The sequence below is a fragment of the Empidonax traillii genome, unplaced genomic scaffold (genome assembly GCF_003031625.1).
Source record: "Empidonax traillii isolate 1590-97213 ecotype Southwest subspecies unplaced genomic scaffold, ASM303162v1 scaffold364:size1245619, whole genome shotgun sequence".
Taxonomy (NCBI): domain Eukaryota; kingdom Metazoa; phylum Chordata; class Aves; order Passeriformes; family Tyrannidae; genus Empidonax; species Empidonax traillii.
Window position 1 is genome coordinate 477,389 of NW_020955557.1, and position 22,563 is coordinate 499,951.

At 40.9% G+C, this 22,563-nt stretch overlaps 1 protein-coding gene across 1 annotated transcript in view; it reads left to right on the top strand.

Annotated features, from left to right (window-relative positions):
* SLIT3 (slit guidance ligand 3) overlaps positions 1-22,563 on the top strand; it is a 482,804-nt gene that overhangs the window by 373,556 nt on the left and 86,685 nt on the right. Inside the window, exons 16-20 of the mRNA XM_027892706.1 lie at positions 1,115-1,189; positions 8,981-9,124; positions 11,565-11,708; positions 16,107-16,270; positions 18,495-18,627. Of these exons, the coding sequence (XP_027748507.1) occupies positions 1,115-1,189; positions 8,981-9,124; positions 11,565-11,708; positions 16,107-16,270; positions 18,495-18,627 (660 nt within the window). The remainder of the gene's footprint in view (positions 1-1,114; positions 1,190-8,980; positions 9,125-11,564; positions 11,709-16,106; positions 16,271-18,494; positions 18,628-22,563) is intronic.

The following is a 22,563-nucleotide window of genomic DNA, read 5'->3' on the forward strand; positions in this document are numbered from 1 at the left end:
TCGGCTTTCCTACTGGCTTTCCTATTTTTAAAGGTTGTGAAAGGGGCTCAAACAACTGAAGGCACCTCCTGCTTCATCCTTGTGTGAAAATGGGGAAGACCTACAACTCTCATTTCCTTAGTGTTCGTGCCAGCTGTGGGGATGGGGCAGGAGCCATGGCCCCATGCACCAGCCAGCTCCTCTGTGTGTCCTCCTAAAGTCCTGTGGTTCCTTTCCACTCAGCCTTGGAGTCCTCTCTCTTTTCCCTTTGGTCATTTCTATTTAAAAAATGGTTTAACCCTTGTGAGCAAACCTGTGATCAGGAGCTTGTTCCATCTCAGCAATGTGTGCTACTTGGGTGAAATGGCTCCCACTGAAACTAATGTAGTGTTAAGCTGCAAGTAATTTTATGAAATTTATTTGCTTTGTGAGATTCTTCAGAATTCCAAGCATAATACATTGCTAAAGAGAGTCTGAGAAAACATGTTTATTACTTAGTAACTGAAGAATCTGGTTATTTTCTTGCATTAGTAGCCACTTCAAACAGAATTTCCTTTTTTTGTTAGCATTGCACTTATCCTACTTATTCTATTTCAACCCCCATAAAATTTTTTGATCTGAAGTTAAGATAGAAAAACATAAAGGCCTCCAGAAACACAGCAAAGCCTCTCCATAGCAAAATGGAGCTACGTGTAATCAGAGAAAGAATTTTGCATCCCAAGCCTGCCAGGACAGTGGCCTTCACATTAACTTTGAAGACCAGTAGACACTGACAGGAAAGGACCTAAAATCAGATCCCTTCTGTTTGTGTGGCCCACATCTCCCATTGCATGTCCTGCGCAGCTGAGGGAGATTCAGTCACGCAAACAAGGTTGTGTGTAATGGATAAGGTCAGTAATTCCTTATCCCGTGCCTCGGAAGATGAAGCTGCTCTGACACTGTCCTTTGGCATTACGCTCTTAAAGGCATCCTAAGCTTTTGCTCAAGATGCTCTTCTATGTTCCCTTCCTTCAAAGCTGAACTCTTTTAACTGAGAGTGCCTTGCTTAACAAAGGTCGTGGTTCCCTGTGTGGCACAGAGATATCTCTGCAGGCATCTGTGAAGTACCAAATCCCTCTCTGTTTGTTCCCATCAGGCGCCTGAATGACAATGACATTGCTGTTCTGGAAGCCGTTGGACTCTTCAAGAAACTGCCCAACCTCAGGAAAATGTAAGTCTGAGTTGCTTATTGGAACACACACTGCCTTGGATTATAAGGAAGGAGGAAATGATGCTTTTTTACGGTTCAGTGCTGCAGTGGTAGAAATCCTTTTTTTTAATGTGAGTTTAAAGAAACTGAACAAGTTGCCTCGTAGATGGACAGACACAGTTAAGCCACATGGACAGATTAAGATCCCTAGGCTGACATTTCATTGGTTTGTTGGGCTATATTTCTTTAAGTCTTTGAATCATAGAGACTGACAGGAATTCTGTAACAGAGTTTATTCAGATATGCTTATTGTTAGAGAGGACTACAAAGCTTAGCATTTTGGTTTGGTCTTTCAAGTGTATTGCGTGACTCCAACCGGGGTATTTTTTTCAACTAGTTAAAGGAAAATTATATTGCAACATATAGATGATGGCAGCTTCGTTCAGTCATCATTGTTTTAGAGAGGAGAATCAATTAGCAAACTTAGAAATCAGTCATTCAAATATATTTGTGTAATTCTGTTGATAGCCTTAGTCCTGGCACTGTGCAATATATGTATTTAATAAGAGATGTGTTTTGGGAAGAGGATAATATGATACCTCCTGATAGTTTTCAAAATGGATTTTTTCTGAAGTTATTTAAAGTTTTAACCCTATGCTAATGTCTCGTTTAACTGTTTACCTTTAGTAAGATTTTATTGCCTGAATCAAAGTAATTTAGGGTAACCAACCAAGCCAGGCTGTTTATTCTGTATTCATTTCAGGTGATTTCTGCCAGCTGGAGCTTCCCAGCCATTTGAATCCGTGTGAGATCTCAGGGGCCTTGGAGGCATCTGTAGTGGGGTTCTTTTGTCACTCTTATCTCTGCAGGAGTTTCAGATGCAGCACTGCAGGTTTGGGAGGGGGGTTATATTTGTGCAAGTACAGACCACCAGACTTGGGGAATTAATCATAAACATTAGCCTTGTATTTGGTGAATGATCCATAATTTGTAGCTGCAGTGCACTTAGAAAGGTCGTTGACACTGCTGAAGTGCTCTGTTCCCTCTGTAAGAAGGCAGTAAATGGCAATGAAAAATGCACGTTACATAAGTGTGTACACAAACTGGAGAGCACCTGTCCTCATCAAACCTTCAGGACTCATGTTTGGAAAACTGCAGAGGTGTGATAGCTGGAATAATTTCTGTGGTTTCCTTCAAAATTTACTGCAGGCAAGTTTGGTGCTGTCCTTCACATTCCCACCCATCACTCAGGGATGCCTTGATGGGTCTCTGTTGTGAGGCATAAATGCAGCATGAAACTGTTGTGGGAGTTGTTTTAAGAGTTTCTGTCCTGGGAAAGAATTTTTCATCTGCCCTTGGAGGGTGCTGAGAGCTGAGATGTGCGGGCACAGGTCAAACACATGGCAAAACAAGTCCCACCCTACAGCTCAGAAACTGTGTCTCTCAATCTGTGTGTGGCAGGAATGTGGTTTGTGTGGTCTTAATTGGGTCTTATTGCTGCTATTAAATTAAAGAGGAAGAATATTAACCCAGTCCCCATTTTTTAGCGCGTGTAAGGGACAAGACCCTTTACTACTTTTTGACTGACAATATTGACTCTGTCTCATGGTATTCCTTGTCTGTTCAAGTGTTAAAGGCAGGTGGAGGAATCTGTCTGGGAGTTGCACTGCTTCCTAGGCTTAGAAAAACAGCTCAGAGCTTTACAGTGGCAGAACATTTGCCTAAATCACTTTTTTTTCTTTTTTTTCTTTATTTTTTTCTCTGTGATACTCTGTTGTCTGAAAATGAATCTGAACATCTGGATATCTGAATGGGTATTTGAATTCTTGCCCTCCAGTTGTCCTTCAGTTTAGCACTAGTGACAGATCCGTGTCAAGGAACTTTGCAATGAAACATCAGTTGAGGGTGCCGTGGTTCCACTGGGGCTGGCACAGCTCCAGCGTAGTTCCAGGGAGAGAGGAGTTATCTCTGCCTTCCTCTTGATGGATGTTTCACCTTTTAGTGCCTCCCCATCTTATATTATGCTTGTGTAGCTTTGGTTTATAACATGAACACCTTGAGGGGGGTTGTCAATTTGACCCTAAGAAGGATTTCAGACTTTGCTTGTGCTCTCACCTTTGTCCTTTTGTCCCTGGAGCTCCATCAGGTGTCCGTGTCTGTAGGTGTGTTGTGCCATACAACAGTCTCCTGGGTTTTCCAGTTTTGCAAGGGAAGTAGTTATAGATTTGGCATTGAGATAAGATTATCATAGTTTTGAGATGTACAATATTTTTATTAACTTCATTTCTTGGTAAAGGTGAGCTTCCTTCTTTTGTTTAAAAAAAAAAAAAAAAAAAAAACACCACCAAAACTAAAAAGTATCTATCTCTAAACACGAGGAGGACATTTGACAGTTCATTGTTTTAAATCTTGATTGTGTTATAAAGCAAATATGAAAAAAAGAAAAAGGAATTGTCAGACCACCTCTGCAAGAAGTGGTACTGCCAACCCCACCTCTGATATGTAATTAGCTTTTGTGGTGCAGTTTGTCTGTAAATAGTCCTCCTAAGCTGAATCTTATTGTATGATGTGTCAGCCCAGGATTTAATACATTTTAATGCAAAACAAAATTGAATTCCTGATATAGAAATATAAAGGTCAGAGATTCATAATGCAAAGTGTTACCACATTTTATTTAGGAATCAAATAGCTAAAATTACCCTGCTGGTTTTTAAAAGGTTAACCTGTCTGCATATGCCTTAAAAAAAAAAAAAAATCAACAATAATTAGCTGCAAAATCTCATATGCATAATGCTATTTTCCTAACCTAAATTTGAATTCATCTCTGTGGGTGATGCTTTTCACAGTAGAATAAAAAGCTTGATGTAGATTCTTCTGGACAGATTTAACCCAGTCCAGAAGTAATTTTCTGGGTTCTCCAGTGAACTCTGTGTTGCTTTCGTTGCATTCTTACCACATTGCCTCCCCTCACCTTGCAAGTGTAAAGGGAAGCCTTGTCTCTGAAAGCTGAAGTCCCATCACAGTCATTTCCAGGCTCCAAGGACTGTGCCATTAGTATTTTGCAGGGTGGTTAGAAAAGAGCACTTTGAATCTGCTGGAAGTGCAGGAGAAATACAAGGATGTGTTTCTGAGTATTTGAAGAGTGGGAGCAGCTCCATGACGTGGATTTCTGGGAGTATCCCATCCCCAGGGGATAGAAAGGCTCCAGGACCTGCTGCCCTCCAGCCCTGGGAGCTGGAAGGTTCTGCCTTTCACAGGTGGTTATGTTTGCAGTGGGAGATGTTCTCACTCAGCACAGCAAGGTCTCTCATCAGGGATGGTGAGGGGAGACATCACCATCCACAAATTTGGACTTGTTCTTGCAGTAAATACCAAATTCAGCATGAAGCAAACACTGAGGACCCCACAACTCCCTGGGACTACCTCAAGTTGTTAATCAGAGAACAAACCCTCCAGTGCCTGTGGACTCCCATGGCAGTGGGAGCCTGGAGGGGTCTTCTGACCACAGAAAAAAAACCCATGAGTACCCAACTCAGTGGGAACAGATACCCTTGCTTGAGATGGGATGCTGACCCACAGGGAGAGGCTGCAGCCCCCAGATATCATCTCATCTCCAGAGCCTGCTCATGCCCACAGGAAATCAGTGGGACTGACCATTCCCAGTGAGATCCCAGCGGCTGTTTCAGGGGGAAAAAATCAGCAGTGAGCTCAAATTCAGAATATAAAGGGGAACTGCCACCCTTCATGCAGTGCTGGGGAGAAAGGGGACTGACCCCTTTTCTTGAGGACAAGAGCAATAAAAAATATTTACCTCAAAACCCGAAAGGGTCACTTAACAGTTCATTCTGCTAAGTCTTGCTTAGTTACAAAGTGAACATATAATATGGTCTTATAATAAGAAGTGTCAGGCTGTCTTGGCAATAGCTGGTACTGCCAACCCACCTCTAGTATGTAATTGCCTTTGGAAGCTTAATGTGTAAGTATTTCTACTGGATTCAATTGTATGGAGTGTCAAGACAGTGTGAGACCAGGATTTGAAGCATTTTGCATGTCAAATAAAATTGAATCACGATAAAGTTTGCAGACTTGGAAGTCAGTTTCGAAACCAGAATCTCAAGTTTCCCAGGGAGGCAGAAGTAGTTTGTGTCCTTGGAAAAGGATGTTACCTGCTGTTCTTTCCCCTGAGCATGAATTTTTCCATGGCAAATGAGGTTGCAGTCAGCTGTCACTTGTTATACAGAAACAGACTTTATTTTCTGGAAAACGTATTGCAAAGTGTGTTGTGGTTCGTGGCATTTGGGCTCCTCATGCACCTCCCTTTTTTCTTCAGTGAGGCCATCAATCTGCTCTGCTGAATGAGTGTAGGAGTGTCACTGGGTGCAATTCACTGTCTCTCTGTAGTGTTTAAGACTTTCAGTGCCATCCTGCTTCTGAAAACAGCTCACACTATAAAAACCAGCCAGACTGTTGGTGAAGTCTGTAAAACCTTCTCGGCATCTTGCTGAGGAATGCAGCAGCACTGGGCTTTTCTTCCTGGCAAATACTTGGAGATTCCAAACACATCACCAGCTGACAGAAATATTCTAGGGAAATCCCACTCAGAACATGCTGGTTTTTATAACGAAAATACAGGGTTTGAGGTGAGACCAAGCAGAGCCTTTGCAGTCCTCTGGATGGGAAGGTGTGTCAGTAACTCAGCAGTGAACACCACCCTGGAATGTTACCATTGAGCCAGCAGGTACAGCAGGATTGCTTCTGTTAACTCTGAATAGAATCCAACTCGGTCTGTGCTGAACTTATGAGATCAACAGAAATAATATTATTATAAACTTTAGCCATAAAGTAAATGCAATCTGTCTGAAAAGTGAGCTGTGTGAACAGTGTCACCTTGATAGCTTCTTGATCTGTTCATTTCCTTTTCACAGCCCCCCATAAAGTAGACCCAGGCTTTCTGAAAATTTATTTTGACCTCTTGCCCAAAATAAAAGTCTGGAAATAGGATTAAATGTTATCACCAGGGTAAATCAGGGAGTCCTTGCAATAAGCCTTCATGAGTGACCAGGTTGACTACAGGCTCCCATTTGGGTCCTGCCAGAGGGCAGGAATCTCAAGGCTCACTTTTTTTTCCACTGTCTTCCAGTATTTCAAGAAGAATTCCTTATAGAAGCTTAGTGTTGCAAGAGGCTGGGGCTTTTCAAGAAGTGGGAGTTTGCTACGAAGTCTGTCAGTAATTTGCTTCTGCTGAAACAATTCCTTGTCAAATGTGATGATCACATTTGAAAGATTCTTTTAGGGCTGGGAAGGACAGAATCAGAGGTCTCTGAGTTGCAGAGCAGGAAAAGTTTCCAGTGCTTTCATTTTTCAGGCTTTGTATCAGCTGATTATTTTTGTTGGTAATTGCAGACTGAAAAGTGTGTGATTTCTCATGTTTATTATTGTAGCTGTTCAGACTTTAGGTGGAAACTCTTTTTTTGGTGAATGAGTGTTGTCATCTACCCTTTTTTTTTTTTTTTTTTTTTGGTGCCATTCTGATACAGGGAAACTTTAATTCAGGAAGACAAATAACAAAATCCAGGCTGGCAGAACATCTGCTTTGACAACACTCCAAGCAGGTTTGCAGGGCAGTGTCATCTTTATCTATTTATTATTGCAGAGCTTGTCTTTCCTCTGCCTTGCAACTTTGATTTCACTGTAGCATTTAATCTTGGATTTTCAAATCTTTTGCATGGGAAAGGTATATATAATTGGCTTCTCCTGAAGCTGCTGGCATATTTTTGGACAATTTTGTGTCATTGATCTGATCAGGCATTATTAACTCAAATGAGTGAAGTTGCCTATCAGAAGTTCTTTGGCAGCAATTAAAATTCAGATGGTTTGCATTGCATGAAGGTGCCAATTCCCTTGCAGATGGTGACCAGCCTCTGTCTCCAAGATTTGCTCTTTCTTGCCTTCAGCATCTAATAGGCCATTAAAATCACACCCATGTTTTAATATATGCAACTAAATGTCTTTTAGATGGTAAAAAGTAACTGATAAAACTTCATAACTACAAGTGTAGGTCAGTGTGCAATCTGTGACTTGAAAGTCAAAGTCTGTCTAATAAAGTAACTCGCCCTCTCTTCCCACCACAAACATTTACTTATTTATTCATTCATTTTTGTGCAAATATGCACTGTGGCATGATCTTTACCAGGAAAGGGATCTGTGGGAGCATATATTTATGCCAGCATTCAGAAGAGATGCTGAGCTATAAACATTTCCACTAGAGAAATAGCTGAGCCCCAAAATTAAATGCATATGTCAGAATATCCTTCCTTGACTTGCTCTGACACTGAACATAAACTCTTCATGTGAGCGTTAGCACAAAGCACTAAACTTCTGGAAAGCAAAATCTGCATGTAAGTATTTCTATATGGTTTTATGTTATTTTTGGCTGATTGCTGGCGTGCTCCTATTCTTTCTGATCACAGAATGCACAAGAGGTGATGGGCCACATGCTGTAGGGCCCACTCTCTGACAGTTGTTCAGCAGACATAAACCAGTGTACTCCAGTTTCCCACATGAAACATATCTCCAAAACTCAATTTTTTTTTTTATTAAGTGATGACTTCTGCAAAGAGCAAGACCCATATTATTTCTATCTGAGGCCAAGCTGTCTCTTGCCATGCCTTCTGTCAACTTTTATCCCAGTAAGATTGCCAATTCTTCTGAGCAGAGTAGCCCAGGTGTTAATCTGATACCTTGTCATTTGTTTTATATCACCTGGAATTGGATTTTGAAACTATTACTCATGCTGTGTGTGTACTGGGATCATTTGTGGAATAATGTGCTATTCAGCATGAGTAATGGTGTTGGAATTTGGCATCTTCTTGGGAGCAAGAACGTGTCTTGTGCTTTCCCTCTTTTGTTGTGGATAGTGAAACAAAGAATAGTGTTTCCTGTCATAGACCTGAACAAATAGGATTATTCATCATAATCTATACAGGACATCATGGGAGACACTTAAAGGACGGAGGCCCAAAGTTTTAACGTGTTTAAGGCCTTCTATATAAATGTTTTAAATAATTAAATGCCATTTATTTTTATGCATCTCTAATGGCACTTTTATCATTCAGAAATTGTCTGTTCCTCGGGGTTTTCACAAATATGAAATATTCAAAAGATTAATTTTGCATTTCAGCAGAACTTCGTTTGACTTTGTAGATCAGAGTTTTCTGTGTTGATCTATAAGCAAACATCTTGAGGTGGTATAGGCAGAGTAAATACTTAAAAAATAATTCTGTATATTGCAGTGGCTGTGAATTGACAGTTAAGTGATACTCATTTCACTTTGATTGACAGTGTTAGATTTAAGTGCCTGGGAGTTGGTGAGTGCACATACTGGAATTTGTATCACATACATGGGACACTAAATAAAAATGGTCAATATTTCCACGTGTGACACCATTTCAGTGGTAGTAACGTTACCTGATCCTCACCAGATGAGAGCATAGTCCCAAGCTTTGCCCATAACTTCATGGACATGAATCAGAGGTTAGAAACTCTCACTTATTGCATTTCTGAGACACAGATAAGAAAGAACCACGAGATGTTAAAGAGCTGGTAATTCCATTAATTTAAATTATCTTGATGTATCTGATTAGCTGTGCTTTCGATGTGGTTTCTGGATGCTCTCCTTGCTGAATGAGTATCTCTTTAGATAACCACTAAAAAGGCACAGATTCTTCCTATCCTCCTCCTTCCACTGTGGTGATGTATGTTTGGAATGGAACACCACTGATTTCCTCATTGTGACTGGTTGTGTCCTTCCAGAAATCTGAGCAACAATAAGATCAAGGAGATCCGAGAAGGCACGTTTGACGGAGCTTCAGGAGTGCAGGAACTGATTCTGACAGAGAACCAGCTGGAATCAGTGCATGGACGGATGTTCAGAGGCCTCACAGGCCTCAAGACCTTGTAAGTGCAAAGACGTGTCTTTGTTCCTTTCTGAGTGCAGTGGGAGTGCCCAAGGTCGGGGATTCCTGCTAAAATATCTGCTACTAGACAACAGGTGCTACTGCTGGCTCTTGTAGCACGGTTATGAAGCCCTCAGTATATTTCTAGCTCTGGGCAGGTTTGAGATTTATCTGCTATATCTGTAAAATAAACAGATTTTCAAGAATTTCAGCAGCAAAATGAAGGTGAACCTGGCGTGTGCTGAATCTGTGCACTTTTAATCATTGAATGCTTCTGTTATTTTGTTATTTCCTGTGGAAACAAGGCACGTGGGAATGTGTGCTCTCTTGTAGTCCATCCTCCCACTCCTCCTCCACCCAAACTGAAATTGTTGATCTGCTTTTAAAAAGCCTCAAAGTGGAACAGGAGCTGACAAAGGTGGTGGGCACTCACTCTGAAGTGAAAAGTACCTCTCTTGCATAGTCTACCCTGCTCTAGAAAGCAAGCACTTGACTAAGTGAGGGCTGTCAGTAAATAGACTCTAGGAATCAAAATGCAATTAAAATCTGCCATTTATTCATTAGCCACAAACGCTTCTTAAGTTGCAAGGTATGGCAAAATTACTGCAGCGCTTACTCAAGCATAAAGAGAAATTCAAGTTTCATTTCAAGGACTTTGGTCTGTAATGGCAAATATGGAACTTTTGCTGTTCCTTTAACATTTTTTTTTTTTTGGTTACAGCCATCTGTTCTTTAATTTAATGTATGCACTTTACTAAGGGATTTGAAAATACTGCCCACAGATATTAAATTAATTTTTATATCATAAAGCAGCCCGTGGCAATGCTCCTAAACAAAATTCAGCATTTTTTAATAAAAAGATACTTAACATTCAAGCTATCCTGCTGACCTGACCTACATTTCCCCCAGCTGATAAAGCAGTCCAAATATACACAGCATGATATGAGGATCTGTGAGTCTAAGTTTTCTTTCAGGAAGGGCACACGGTGCGTGGTGAACCATGATATGAAACCAAAGGGTTTGGCTTGAGGGGCATATATTGCTATCCATTAATTGACTTTCTTTCAGCATTAGAATAGTAATCTTTTGCAAAGGGGCCACATTCATAAGGGTCAGGGTCCAGCTTTTAAAAGACTGTATATTCCTGAAATGTAATAAATCACTGTGCAAGATATTTTGGTGTCCAAATTTGGACAGCTCAGTACTCCACGTGTAGAGTGTGTGTCTCTATGTCCTGTGAGTCTTTCCTGACACAGTTTCACCCCCACCTGCAATCCCAACATTACTGAGAGCGTGGTGCCTCTGATGGTAACTGCACAGAGAGCAGTAACGCAACAGCATCGTGTTCAGCCTTCAAACATGATCCACTGAATTTCTTCCCAGCCATGTTTAATCTCTGTTTGGTGTTTTTCAGGTATTACTGATGTAGCACTTAAATGCCCAACTGGCAGATACCAATCTGAGATTTAAATCCAGACTCCTCAGGGAGCCTGAATTTTCGTTGTCCACTGCATGAATTTGATACCAAGATGTTTGACCCTCCTCGATTTGGAGGATCAATTCACTGGAACAGCAGCGTGAGCTGCTTGTATTTTGTGGATTTTTGCTTTAATTACTGAATAATATTTCAACTAAGTAGGAAAATCACAACAGTGCAGTGGTGTTTACAGACCCAGATATTGATTGGCACACAGTGTAACAAATACACATGAGCCTTTTTTGCAGTGGAGTGAAACAAGATACTCCAGTCTTTCAGATTGATTGGGCTCTGTCGTGGAGTTCATTGTTACCATAACAACTCCGAGAGATGTATCTTCCAAAACACAGCACTGATTCATCTGGTACAAGCACTGAGCAAAAATCATTTTATAGGATGATTACTGTTTTTCATCTTCTCAATTAATGATGATAATGACATTTCAGAGCTTGTGCTAGGTCTGGGAATCTTTCCTAAGCTGTTCCTTGATTTCTGCTGAGGATGCTGTTCCCTTCCATACTCTTGCAGTGTGGATTACAAAAAACACCCATGATAGTAGGAGAAGTAATGCAACCAGTATTGTTACTGTCACATACTTCTGGCAGTCTTTCTCAATTCAGTTCAGAAATATGTCCTAACTTATGATTATCCTGACTCTGATATTTACTAAATTGAGCCTTTAATTTTTATTTCAAGTTTGTCACTAGTCATAATTGTAATAACATACTGCATTCAGATGTGGATCTCCCCATCAGCTTCTAATGTGGTGTGGAAGAGATGTGTTTTAAATTCACGAGACTGTGTTTACATGACTCCAGTCCTCCTCTGGCTGGGTTCTCCTTCAGCAATCAATAAAAACAGAGTGCTTTCCAAAGCATCTCTTGATGCCCTTGGTAAAGGACCTCCTATCCTGAAATTATACCCCCTCCCAGTGGTTCTTAATTCCCTGTTTTAATCCTTGCAGGATGCTGAGGAGCAACTCTATCAGCTGTATAAACAACGACACCTTTGCTGGCCTGAGCTCAGTGAGGCTCCTTTCTCTGTATGACAATCACATCAGCACTATCACCCCTGGAGCCTTCAGCACTTTAGTCTCCTTGTCTACAATGTAAGTCATCTTTTTATGGTACAAACACGCCATGATGCTGTTACCCCGTGCTTTCCTTTTGAAAAGACAACCTTTCAGCTTATATCACAAACCTTATTCAGGGAAAGAAAACTCCGTCCCAGGTTGGGGGGATACAAGGTGGGATTTAGAAAAACATTTGAATTGCTTCAGCTGGAGTGGCTGACATCACTTGGAAGGTTGGCAGCCTCAGGCAGGATGACTGTGGGTTTTGCTGTGTCGTAGCCCAGTGCCATGTGCTGCAGAAGTTCACATAAAACAATCTCTGCAGGTTCAGAAGGATGTAGCTTATCACACCCTTCAGCTCCCTGAAGCTGCTTTAGTTTCAGTAGAGTCTGATTTTGTGAGAACAGCTTTCTTGGATTTCAGTTAAATTAGCTAGATATCAGAAGAAATCTACTAGCTAATGCCTAGATTTTCAGAACAAGTGAAGAACACAGAACAGTCAAGTCTCACTGAATGTGAATTTGGAAATCCCAACCTGAGCTTTCTCTTAGTTTTCCTATACTTCTCATTCTTCCTTTGGAGGAATGTTTCTTACATACTTTTAAATACTTTTTGTAGTGTGAACATTTTAATAAAGTGCAGACTGACAGATATGGAAAGAAAGTCTGCCCTTTGTTTCCAGCTGTGAGTGGGAACCCTGGTGTTGCTGTTAATGGAAATTGTCTGTCCTGAAAATACTGCCTGATTGTCCAGTCAAAATAAACTAGTGGTGCTATTGCATTTCAGGTTTGGAAAACATTCCCCATCATGTTTGGGGGAAGAAAGAAGTGTTGAATCTCAGCTGCTTTGTTGCTCACACTTTCGTTTTGTTGTTACAACTTTTCACCAGAAAATCAGTTATCATTTTGGCATTAGCTCCGTGCAGCATAAGGAACACAGACTTTTCATCCATTTACATCCTGTGATCCCAAAAGTCTCCTTGAAATTGATGGGCAAAAAGAGAAAAACAACCAGATTGTTTTTACTGACTGTTTTCAAGTCAGTGGTCAAGGCAAGTGGTAGTTGCTGAAAGCTTGTTCTCACTGTGCTGCAGGCTCCTTGTACAGTTTCTGTGCCTCCCTCCATGATTCCTTTTGTACTTGGGACTCTCTGAGTCAGTCTATAAAGTCTTGCATAGAATTGTGTGTGTCATGTTTTGTTAATAGCCTATTTTCTTATTTTTTCAGCTGTGGAAAAGAGATTATTGCACTTTCTAGCAAGAGCAATTAAAGCTGCTGCTAATTAGAATGCATTGCTTTGGCACTGACTTGTAATCCTGTTGGTTCCCGGCTGTGTCTTGATGAAAAACTTTGTTCTTTGCCACATTTTCATTCTGTGTTTGATCCACAGACAGAAGAGGTGTGCTTTTGAATTCCTTAGACGTTGGTTTAAGGCTATGGTGATTTTTCACATATAAATGCAAAATTCAGCTGTGTTCATTTCCCAGCAGTTCTCTGTTGTAGGTGGATATATCATATGACAACACTGCTTGAAGTTTGATAGTATGACTGCTTTTCCTGTTCAACCCACACTCTGGGAGTTAATTGGGTATTGTAATGGCTTTATTTTTACATCTATTAATATGAGCCAAAAATTCATGCAAAATTCCATTTCCATACTGGCATACTTACAGCACTAAAAAATATTGCTCCTTTTGTTCTTACTCTTTGTGACTCAGCCTCATTGATATTCTCAAAACACGGACAGCTCTGACAATAATACCCTGACTAATGCTTTCCAATAGGGGAAGAACATCTATTTTGTAAGTTACTGATAAAAGAATAGCGGGTTTTTATTTTTTATTAGTCAAACTAGCTACTGTAGCATCTTAATTTGAAGTGTGCTTGGACTTGTGCATTCAGAGAGTTCAGTCATGTCTTTCAGTCCTTACACAGCCAAGTGGACATATTTGCAAGCAGAACTGGTTTTCCATGGATTATTATTCTAATAGCTGCATGGAGCTAATGCCAGAATGATAACTGGTTCATCAGAATGACATGCCACTATTCTAGTATAAACTTAATCTGAATTCCAGAATATATTTCCAACCTAACTTCAAAAAAACATCCAGATGTGTTTCAGCATGTTTTTTTAACAGGTCACTAGAATCCATTTAAATAGTTAATATTCTATGGCTTCTTTGCAATTTTAAAGAGACACTTGTAGTGGGATATGCATATTTCATTCCTCAAGACTTCTATTTCCCCTTGATTTTAAAAATATGTGTGTGTCCTTGAGTAAACGCTCCTGAGTTTACTGATAGTACAACATCTCTGCCAGAAGTTTGATTGCTGTATTTCTGTTTGAGTGTCCCCATCTTGTGTGTAGGAACTCTGATTATTAATGAGGAATTTTTACATCAGTTTGTCTGCCCAGCATTACTGTTGGTGATTTGAGAACTCCACTTGAATAGCCAGATTGGACAGTAAAGCTTTTGCATATAATCAGCCTTTCCAGACCTTACATTTCAAGCCAGGTAGGGAATCTCTTTTCCCATGTGATACTTTGAAGAGAGCCTTGATCTTACATTTTAATCAAAAGTTGCATCACAGATTCGCCATGGAAGGAGCATTTATGTATAGACATGTACACTGCATTAAAGCAAAAAAAAAATCTCTGCTCTGCAGTTGGAAAAGCGTAAAATTTAGATGCTGCAAAAGTAACAGGAGGACGTGTGCAATTGCTGACGAGATAAATTTGTCCTTTTTTGCCCAGAGTTACTTGAATTCCAAAATGGTAGATTTGCTTATTTGTTAATTTTATATGTAGCAGCCCATTTATTTCTTTCTTATTTCCTAAGGAAAGCAAAATCCAAATTCTAACCTAGGGATTTAATGAATGTGGTCATATGTTAACCTGTGTTTGCCAAGAAGAAAATGAGGGTTTGTGGATAGTTACTGCTGCTCAGCAGCATATCAAATCAAAGCAGTCTCTCCTCTCTAGACAGGGATAATTACTATTTTTGGAGCATTTTCTCAATTAAATGATGGAATGCTTTTGAAGCTTTTTGATATGTGTCAGTAAGATGCTCTCTAGATGTGCAAAATGTCCCTTACAACCCAGAGCTGCTGGTTTTCCAGAAAGCTGACTTTACACACCTGCTGTTTGTTTCCAGTGCTGGATTATTTAATTCTGGGGATTTGTGTCACTGAGGTGGTTCTGTGAACACGATCCCACTCCCTTCCACCGGTGGAACAAACGGCCTTTGAAGCGTTGGCTCCCTCAGCGTTGGCGGTTCAGACATTTGGTTTGAGCACTCTGTTCATGCCAAAGTTTATCAGCGTGGAAAATATACAAGGCATCCTGCATGTGGTCCCATTATGGATTAGAGAAAAAGGAAAACAATTCAGAAGGAAAGCAGCTAGAATTAGAGTCGTGCTTTCAGGGCTTTTCTGCACCTCCTGTCTGAAAACTCCCGTGTAACCTCTTCGTTCCCTCTCCTCTCTGCAGCAGGTTTGAATCCTACTCAGCGCAGAGCAGGTTGAGTGTTGTTATTGTTGAACGTTATGCTGAGTTTTCTGCTCCCCCCAGCTCTCCTTCTCCACAATGTCCAACAGCCTGTGCTAGATCCACATGTGATTACAGCCCGGAGCTCCAGGCCAGCAGTGATTGAAATGGGCTGCTCTGCAGTGCCAAGAGCAGCTGTAAATCATATTGTGGCTCTGTGAAGTTGGCCTAGAACCTATAGAATTTAGGAGTTGGTTTGGGTTTGTTTTCTCGCTGCCGCACCTCAACTGAGCCATATGTTTTTGTCTTCAGCACTATTGTTTTCTGAAGGAATTCCTTGGCTGAAATTCTAGTGTGGTTTTGACTTCATCTTTAGGTTTGTGAAAGTGCATTGCAAGTGAAGAGTCCTCAGCTACTACACCTGCATTTGAAGTACCTGTTTCTTGGGCCTTCAAATTTCTTGACTTAAAGAAATTCTTGATTTAAAGAAATTTCATTATCCTCTTTCTTTCTGTACTACCAAAATAATAACTCTCTGACATACTCACACATGACATGCAAATTCCATCAGTGTGAGTTTAGATACCTCATTTTCCATACACGGGCTCTGACAGCTCATTTTTCTTCAGTGAGGCAACCTCAGACTGAGGCTGTTTGTTCTCCCTGTCTCTGTACATAACATAGTCAGCTTCCCCTTTTTTACAATTCAAACAGTAAGTACTTTGGTTTATAAATATATCTATACATATATGCATAGATATATAAATTACAATCCTAGTCCTAGTATAAAACCTGTATAGAACTTCCCTGATCTGAAGGATACAGGAGTGATCTCACAGAAACAGATGGCAGGGAAGAGCCTGGACTTGGAGCCCCTCATCTTTGTGTAGTTATTTCAGTATTTCTGTATGTTCATGTGTAATGCAGTCATGTCTTGTTCCCTTGCAGTAATTTGCTGGCTAATTCCTTTAACTGTAACTGCCATTTGGCCTGGCTGGGAAAATGGTTGAGGAAGAAGAGAATTGTCAGTGGAAATCCACGCTGCTTGAAACCCTTTTTCTTAAAGGATATTCCAATCCAAGATGTAGATGTCCAGGACTTCACCTGTGATGGTAAGAAAATCCAATTTAATTTGGCATTTGCGATGATGTTGGCAGCTCTGTGTGAGAATGTCCCTTCATATCAAATAGTACTGCAGGAAAAACATTTCAGTTTAGTGATGAGCAAGACAGCCACCTAGAGATGATCATTGTTCTCTATCAGGAGTTTATTATTAGTCTTGGTTTCCAGTTACTGAATTTATACTATCTGCACCTAAATATAAAAATGAATTTATTGTAGATAAATTTTCTGCTTTGTCTAGTCCTGTGTATAACCCTGGGCCTTCCTTACACTTCCTTATTTATACGCTTAGTTAACACTCTGAAGCTAATGACAGTGGTGCTTGCTTGGCAAGTGTTTTAGTTTTGGATAATGTTCATGGTCACCAGTAACAGGTATGAAAACAGGGAATTAAAAAAAAAAACTTGGATATTATTTTAAATGACATAGTGATGCTTAATACTTTGTTAGGTCTATATTTAAAAGAAAATACCCTGACATCTCTTTCATTCTCCAGTTTTTTTGACTTCTGATCAAGCAGATTGTAGAGAAAATAGTAAGAAGAAAATTGCCTGATGACTGCACTGCTAACTTGACGTGTAGCATGTTAAGACCAGATAGGCTGGAATTGCAGTTAATCATAGCTCCAAAGAGACCATAAGAGTGATAGAAGTTTCCTACTAAGAGTAAAAATTAACTCCTATCCTAGTTGAACAATCTGGCAACAGACCCAGGTACTTGAGCTCAAAGCTCAAGGGACCCAAGTTTAGTCATTAAAGAATAATTTACTTCTGGTTTGGGAGGGAAAAAAAAAAAAAAAAAAAAACCAAAAATCCTGGTCCCCAAAATGACATTTCAAACTTGTGAGGAAAAAAAAAAAAATCCTCGTGCCCAAGATGTGATTCCACACTTGGGATCTTTCTGTGTCATTCAGTCACTCAGAGCTGTGGGGAGTGGAAGGCAGTGGTGGCAGGGTGTGAAATGCAGAACACAGGGGAAAATTAAATATGCTGAACAAGCATGCTCTTTCTGCAGGTTTATGAAGGACTTTGAATTTTGTTTCCAGTCATTAAGCTCAGCTGGGGAGAAAACTAAAAATAAAAAGTCTTCCCTGTTCACCTCTAGGCTGGTGGTGCCTCCCCAGCCCCCTGAATGCAAATGATTCCCTACCCGTGCAGTCCTGGGGTCATTCTGTTATCTTATACCAGGGCTTCCAGCCTTGTTGTTTAATCTCAGTGCTTGTGGGTGCCTCCAGCAGAGAGAAGAAAGGAAAAGATCTGCCTCAATTAGTCCTTGCATGGGTTGAAAGGCAGGACCGGGCGGCACAGACAACAGCAGGCTGTGTGCTCCGCGTCTGTGCTGGGCAGCCCCGGCTGCCTGTGCTCACACACAGTTGTGTGGTTCCTCTCCCTGTCATCCCGGGAATGTGCCACTAAGTGTTTCCTTTCGTGTGCATCGTGATCCTGCACCACGCATGTGCCTTTGTGTTCGGCAAAGCCTGTTGCTTTTGGGGAAAATCCACGCTTTAATGTTCTCAGCTTCAAAGGGGTTGGTTTCTTCTGCAGAAACCCTATTGTTCTTCAATTAATAGATTTAATCTGGTGTTTATGGACCTTTGAAAGCGCTTTTGGAGAAAGTAGATATTTTTATGTGTGCACAGATGGATTGCCAGCGGTTGGGAGTATTCTGCTTCACGTTGTTGTTTGCCTGGCTATCGTTGTCAAAAACAACAATTCAGATGATAAACAAAGTGCCAGGCTGACTTTAAAAAGTAAGAAAAAAAATAAACATCTAAAAGCTGAATTTTAGAGAAGTCTTCCTAAAGCAGGGTAGGTAGTGAATATCATTTGTTTAGAGGAATTTAAGGGCATCTTAAAGGGTGGTCTTAAATTCATCATAATTCATTAAATTAATGGTCAAGTTCTCCATTTTCGCTGGGACATTGTGGATGGGGGAAGGATTTGGGATTCCCACAACTGATTGGACTGCAGTTAGCAGAATCACAAAGTAGATTCTCCTTAAAAATGTGGCTATTCAGTGTATGAACTGGTCATGTTGCTTGAAGGACCTGTACGAAGGCTGACCCAAAGTGCTGGATCTACTTTAAAATATTGTGATGGTTCCCGTGGATTCAGGGGTGCCCCTCCTTGGTCCTTGTCAGCAGTTTTGGCTTCAGAGGATGCAATTTGGGCTGGAAAACTGACTTGCTCGTATCCCACCTCTGTCCCTGTGCAGGTAATGATGAGAGCAGCTGCTTGCTTTCACCTCCTTGTCCTTCCCAGTGTACCTGCGTGGACTCCGTGGTTCGCTGCAGCAACAAAGGGCTGCGGATGTTGCCCAAAGGAATTCCCAAGGACGTGACTGAGCTGTAAGTTACCTTTTACCTCGCCCCTTTTCATCAGAAGTTCATGAAATTACATCATACTGAGGCTTTGTGGGTCCCTGGGGGGGTTTGCCTTTGACTTTAGTGATTTTGTGCTTTGGTGCTTCCCATATGTTCTGACCGTAATTTCTGTACTTATTTGTCCCTTGACTGAATAAATTGCTCTGTAATGGGAACAGGGTTTATCTGTCCTTGTATCCATTAATTCTGGGTGTAGGGAACAAATGCATGTATTAGTATCAGGTAATCCTATAGCACTTCTGCAAAGCCCAAGCTCACAACAGGCAGTTCGAAAGGATGATGGAAATAAGTTCCTGAGTTACGCAGCTGTGAGCTGATTATCCTCTGAGGAGATTGAAAAAAAAAAAAAAGGATAAAGTAAGCTGGTGATGGAAACAAGGAATTCTTTTCTCCAAACCTCATGAAATGGCTAAAATAACAGACAATTAGATTATATGGTAAAGTAAATTCATCCTAGTTGAGAACCATCTTCCTTCTTGTCTTTTGGTCTACTTTATACTGGATTTTCTTTCCATGGAAAGAAAATACGCTGGTGGAACTGCTTGGCTTAAACAGCTGGCAGTAGAAATACTGAGCTTTTCCCCTTTAGGCCCTTGTTCAAATCTATCCCAGGTGAGTCGTTACTGAAACTTGTTACAATCTCATCAACATTTCTATGTGAAAATAATTAGTTGAGTTAGTTGTGTGTTCAGTGAATTTTATAATGAATTAAAATCTGATTCTGCTATTTCCTAGTGTCTAGGATTATTTTTACTCCCTTCACAGTGGGAGAATGGGGTTTACACTATTTTTTGTACCAGTGTTTTAGTCAAATATAAGACTTCGTTGCTGAATGAGAAGAGTACTGGAAGTGCTTGTGGGAACTCAAATTAACATGGAAATTTTGCATTAATGAATACATCCTTGGAACACCATTGACCTGGGCATGGTTAATAGTGGTTTGCATTAAAAGCCACATCCTGGCCTGTAATCCCTTATATGTTGCCATCAGTGGTAAAAAGTCTGCAAGGTGGTTTCTGCTCTGCTCTTGTTCAGGTTTCATTGCATTCAAATGGGACTTGCCAACACTAAGGTATCACAGATGTTACTTTGATTTCCACTGCCACACTGAGGAATTTTTATGTTTGAATTTTGCATATTGAGTATTACTGATATTATCTGATACGCTGACAAAGTAATTTTCACAAAAAGAGTGAAATTAATCTCACATTCTTGAAGACTGCTATATTTCTTAACTGTTTCTTGGCAAATGAGGCAATAGCCTGGAACTGAGCAGTTTGAGTTCATAGGAGTTTACGTGACTGTCTTCTTCAGTAGGAGCCTCTTGGCTGTGCAAAACTCTAGTGCAGCTTTCTGCTTTCCATCCAGAAATGTGTCAGCGGAACACAGTCAGCCATGGACTGCCTGGCTCTGAATATTTCATGTTCTGCAAATATAACCATGAATCTGTCCCAGCTGTCTCAAAATTCAATCCTGATCTCGCTCTCAACCAACAAAAATTGAGCTCCTTATTTGTATCTATACCAAAAGATGGGCTGCAGGTACTGAAGCAAGAAATTTCATGTGTTTGTGGAAACTGTGACAAGAATGAAACAAGTAAACAACAAATAATCAATCTTACTTGCCTTTCTTCTGCGTCCAGATTGAGATAAAGATGTTGCCCATCATCTAGAAAGGACTATATCATGCAGATTCCAAATTACCAGTGTGAACTTACACGTTTTAATTGTTCTGTGTTTGAGAATTGCTATTGTTGATGTGATGAACAGCATCTCCTGTGCAATTGCACCTCTTGCCCTCCTAGATCCCTTGAAATGTCTCCTGAGCCTGGAGTATCCTCTGGAGGCTGTTTTGTTTCTGTGGTGACAGTGGATATCTGTTTAGCACTTGAAACCAGAATGCTCCTGAGGCACCTGTTGCAGAAGATCTCTAGAGAGAGCCACAGCAGCCTCCAGGGCAGGGCTGCTTTCACCTTCCTCACTGGTACAGCCCTCAGAGGTGCTCAGAGACTCTAAAAACCCTTCCCATGTTACCACTGCCCCCACTCTCCTTCCTCACTCCCACGTTCAGGACCTCTGGGCAGTGTCCTGGGGTCCCTGTGCTCCCACCAGCCACTCGCCTGACCCCACGGTCGCTGAGGACAGAGGTGGTGACAAGGGGACAGCAAGGACATGAAAAACCTCTTGTCCTGGTGGCCCACAGCCCCCTCCCTGCAGGAGACCTGAGCAGGGATAGGATTCAGGGGAGCATTTTAGTGCAACTTTTATGAATGCACCAGCCTGACATTTATAAACTTCCCCTGTTGACGTGTTCATTTACCGGGCGCATGAGCTGCAGCGCTTTTTTATTAAACTGCAGTGTTTTTATACAACATGGCTTAAGGGAAAAGAGCTGCCACGTATCTAGTTAAACCAGTCTGTTGTGGCTGAATACAGCCTTCTCAGAAGTTCTGTTAAATTCTTTTAGAGGTCTTAAAATAGTCTTAAAACAGGAATCCTTTCCTTGTAACAGCTATTAAATAGCAATGTGCAAAACCGAACATCTCTCTTGCACAGGCGCACAGGGGAAATGTTACCCTTTCTGGGTCAAATTTCACTGTACCTAAGCTCAGCAAAAAAAGATCACCAGCAAAGTTTTATTGCGTGGTGGACTGGAGACACCGGCTGACTCCTTCCAGCTTTCTTCCAGAGTTTCTGGTTTGGATGTATATGCAGACAAAGCATGTGAAAACCATCATCTCCTTCATATTTAGAGCTTGGAATGACAGGAGACATCCCTGGGTTTGGTTTGTACCACCCCTGGGAGGAGGGATTACCTTGGCAGGGAAGGCTTCCATCTAGAACAGAGTTAAAAAGACCACTAAGTCTTCTGGCTTTTTAGAGGAATGATGATGCAAGAAATTTCTAATTCCCATTTAGTCCCTCACAAAACACCATCATCATGGGCAAGCTTTGTTCCAGCTTCTTGGGAGTACGAAAATAATTTGTTGTTTCTTGCAAATTCCTTCGCTGTATATTTACAAACTGCCTGCATTTTTTTTCCCCCACTGCTTGCCCTGAAGAGAAGTCTTGGGTTTTTTGGCCATACTGAGTTTTCCAGTCCAGATGTTCAGAAGTAAAACGTTCGTGCAATGAGCTGGTTTGGAACTTCGCCTCACTGCTGCTTAGTGTTTTAGGTTTTCCTTTCCTTCTGCTTTTTTCCCCAAATCTGTTTGAACCAACCTTCCCATGCTCTTCTTCCTTTTATCTGTTACCTCAGTGTGTGAACACTAGTTTGTTTTTTTTTTTTTCCTTTTTTTTCCCACAAAAGTGTAGTCTATTTCTAATAAAGTCTTATCTGACAGCATCCAACTGCTTTTATGGACCTACAGCAAATAATATTTTGCACTGGGGAAAAACATTGGAGGCAATTATGTGGACGGCGTGTGCACAAGCTGTAACATAATGAGCGTGGTGTGTTTTAGAATAAATATGTACTCATCATGTCATCTTTAGGCTCCAAATGTTGTCATGACACTGAGCTATAGGATTGCACTGGTGGGATTGTTAGGAAAACCTGCATCCATAGATCATTGTTAGTGATTGTTTTTCTTTCCATTTATGTTAGTACATACTAATATTTGCGTTACTTTGGCCATTTCTCTTTCTCTCCTCACAAACCTTCCCCCTCCCGTTTCTGTTTCTTGTTCTTTGTGGTAGGTTCCTGTGTTTGACACATCAGTTTTCACGTCTGCCTGGAGGTATTTCCCACCAAGCTCAACCTTCCTTTCCATCTCCCAAGGCACTTGTGATTTCTTTTGACTTGTGACCAAAAAATAGTGGCTGGTACCTGGGCCATGCAAATTGGTGCCATGAATATGCTCAGAGCAGTTAATTATGGTACATGTAGAATCTTGTAAGA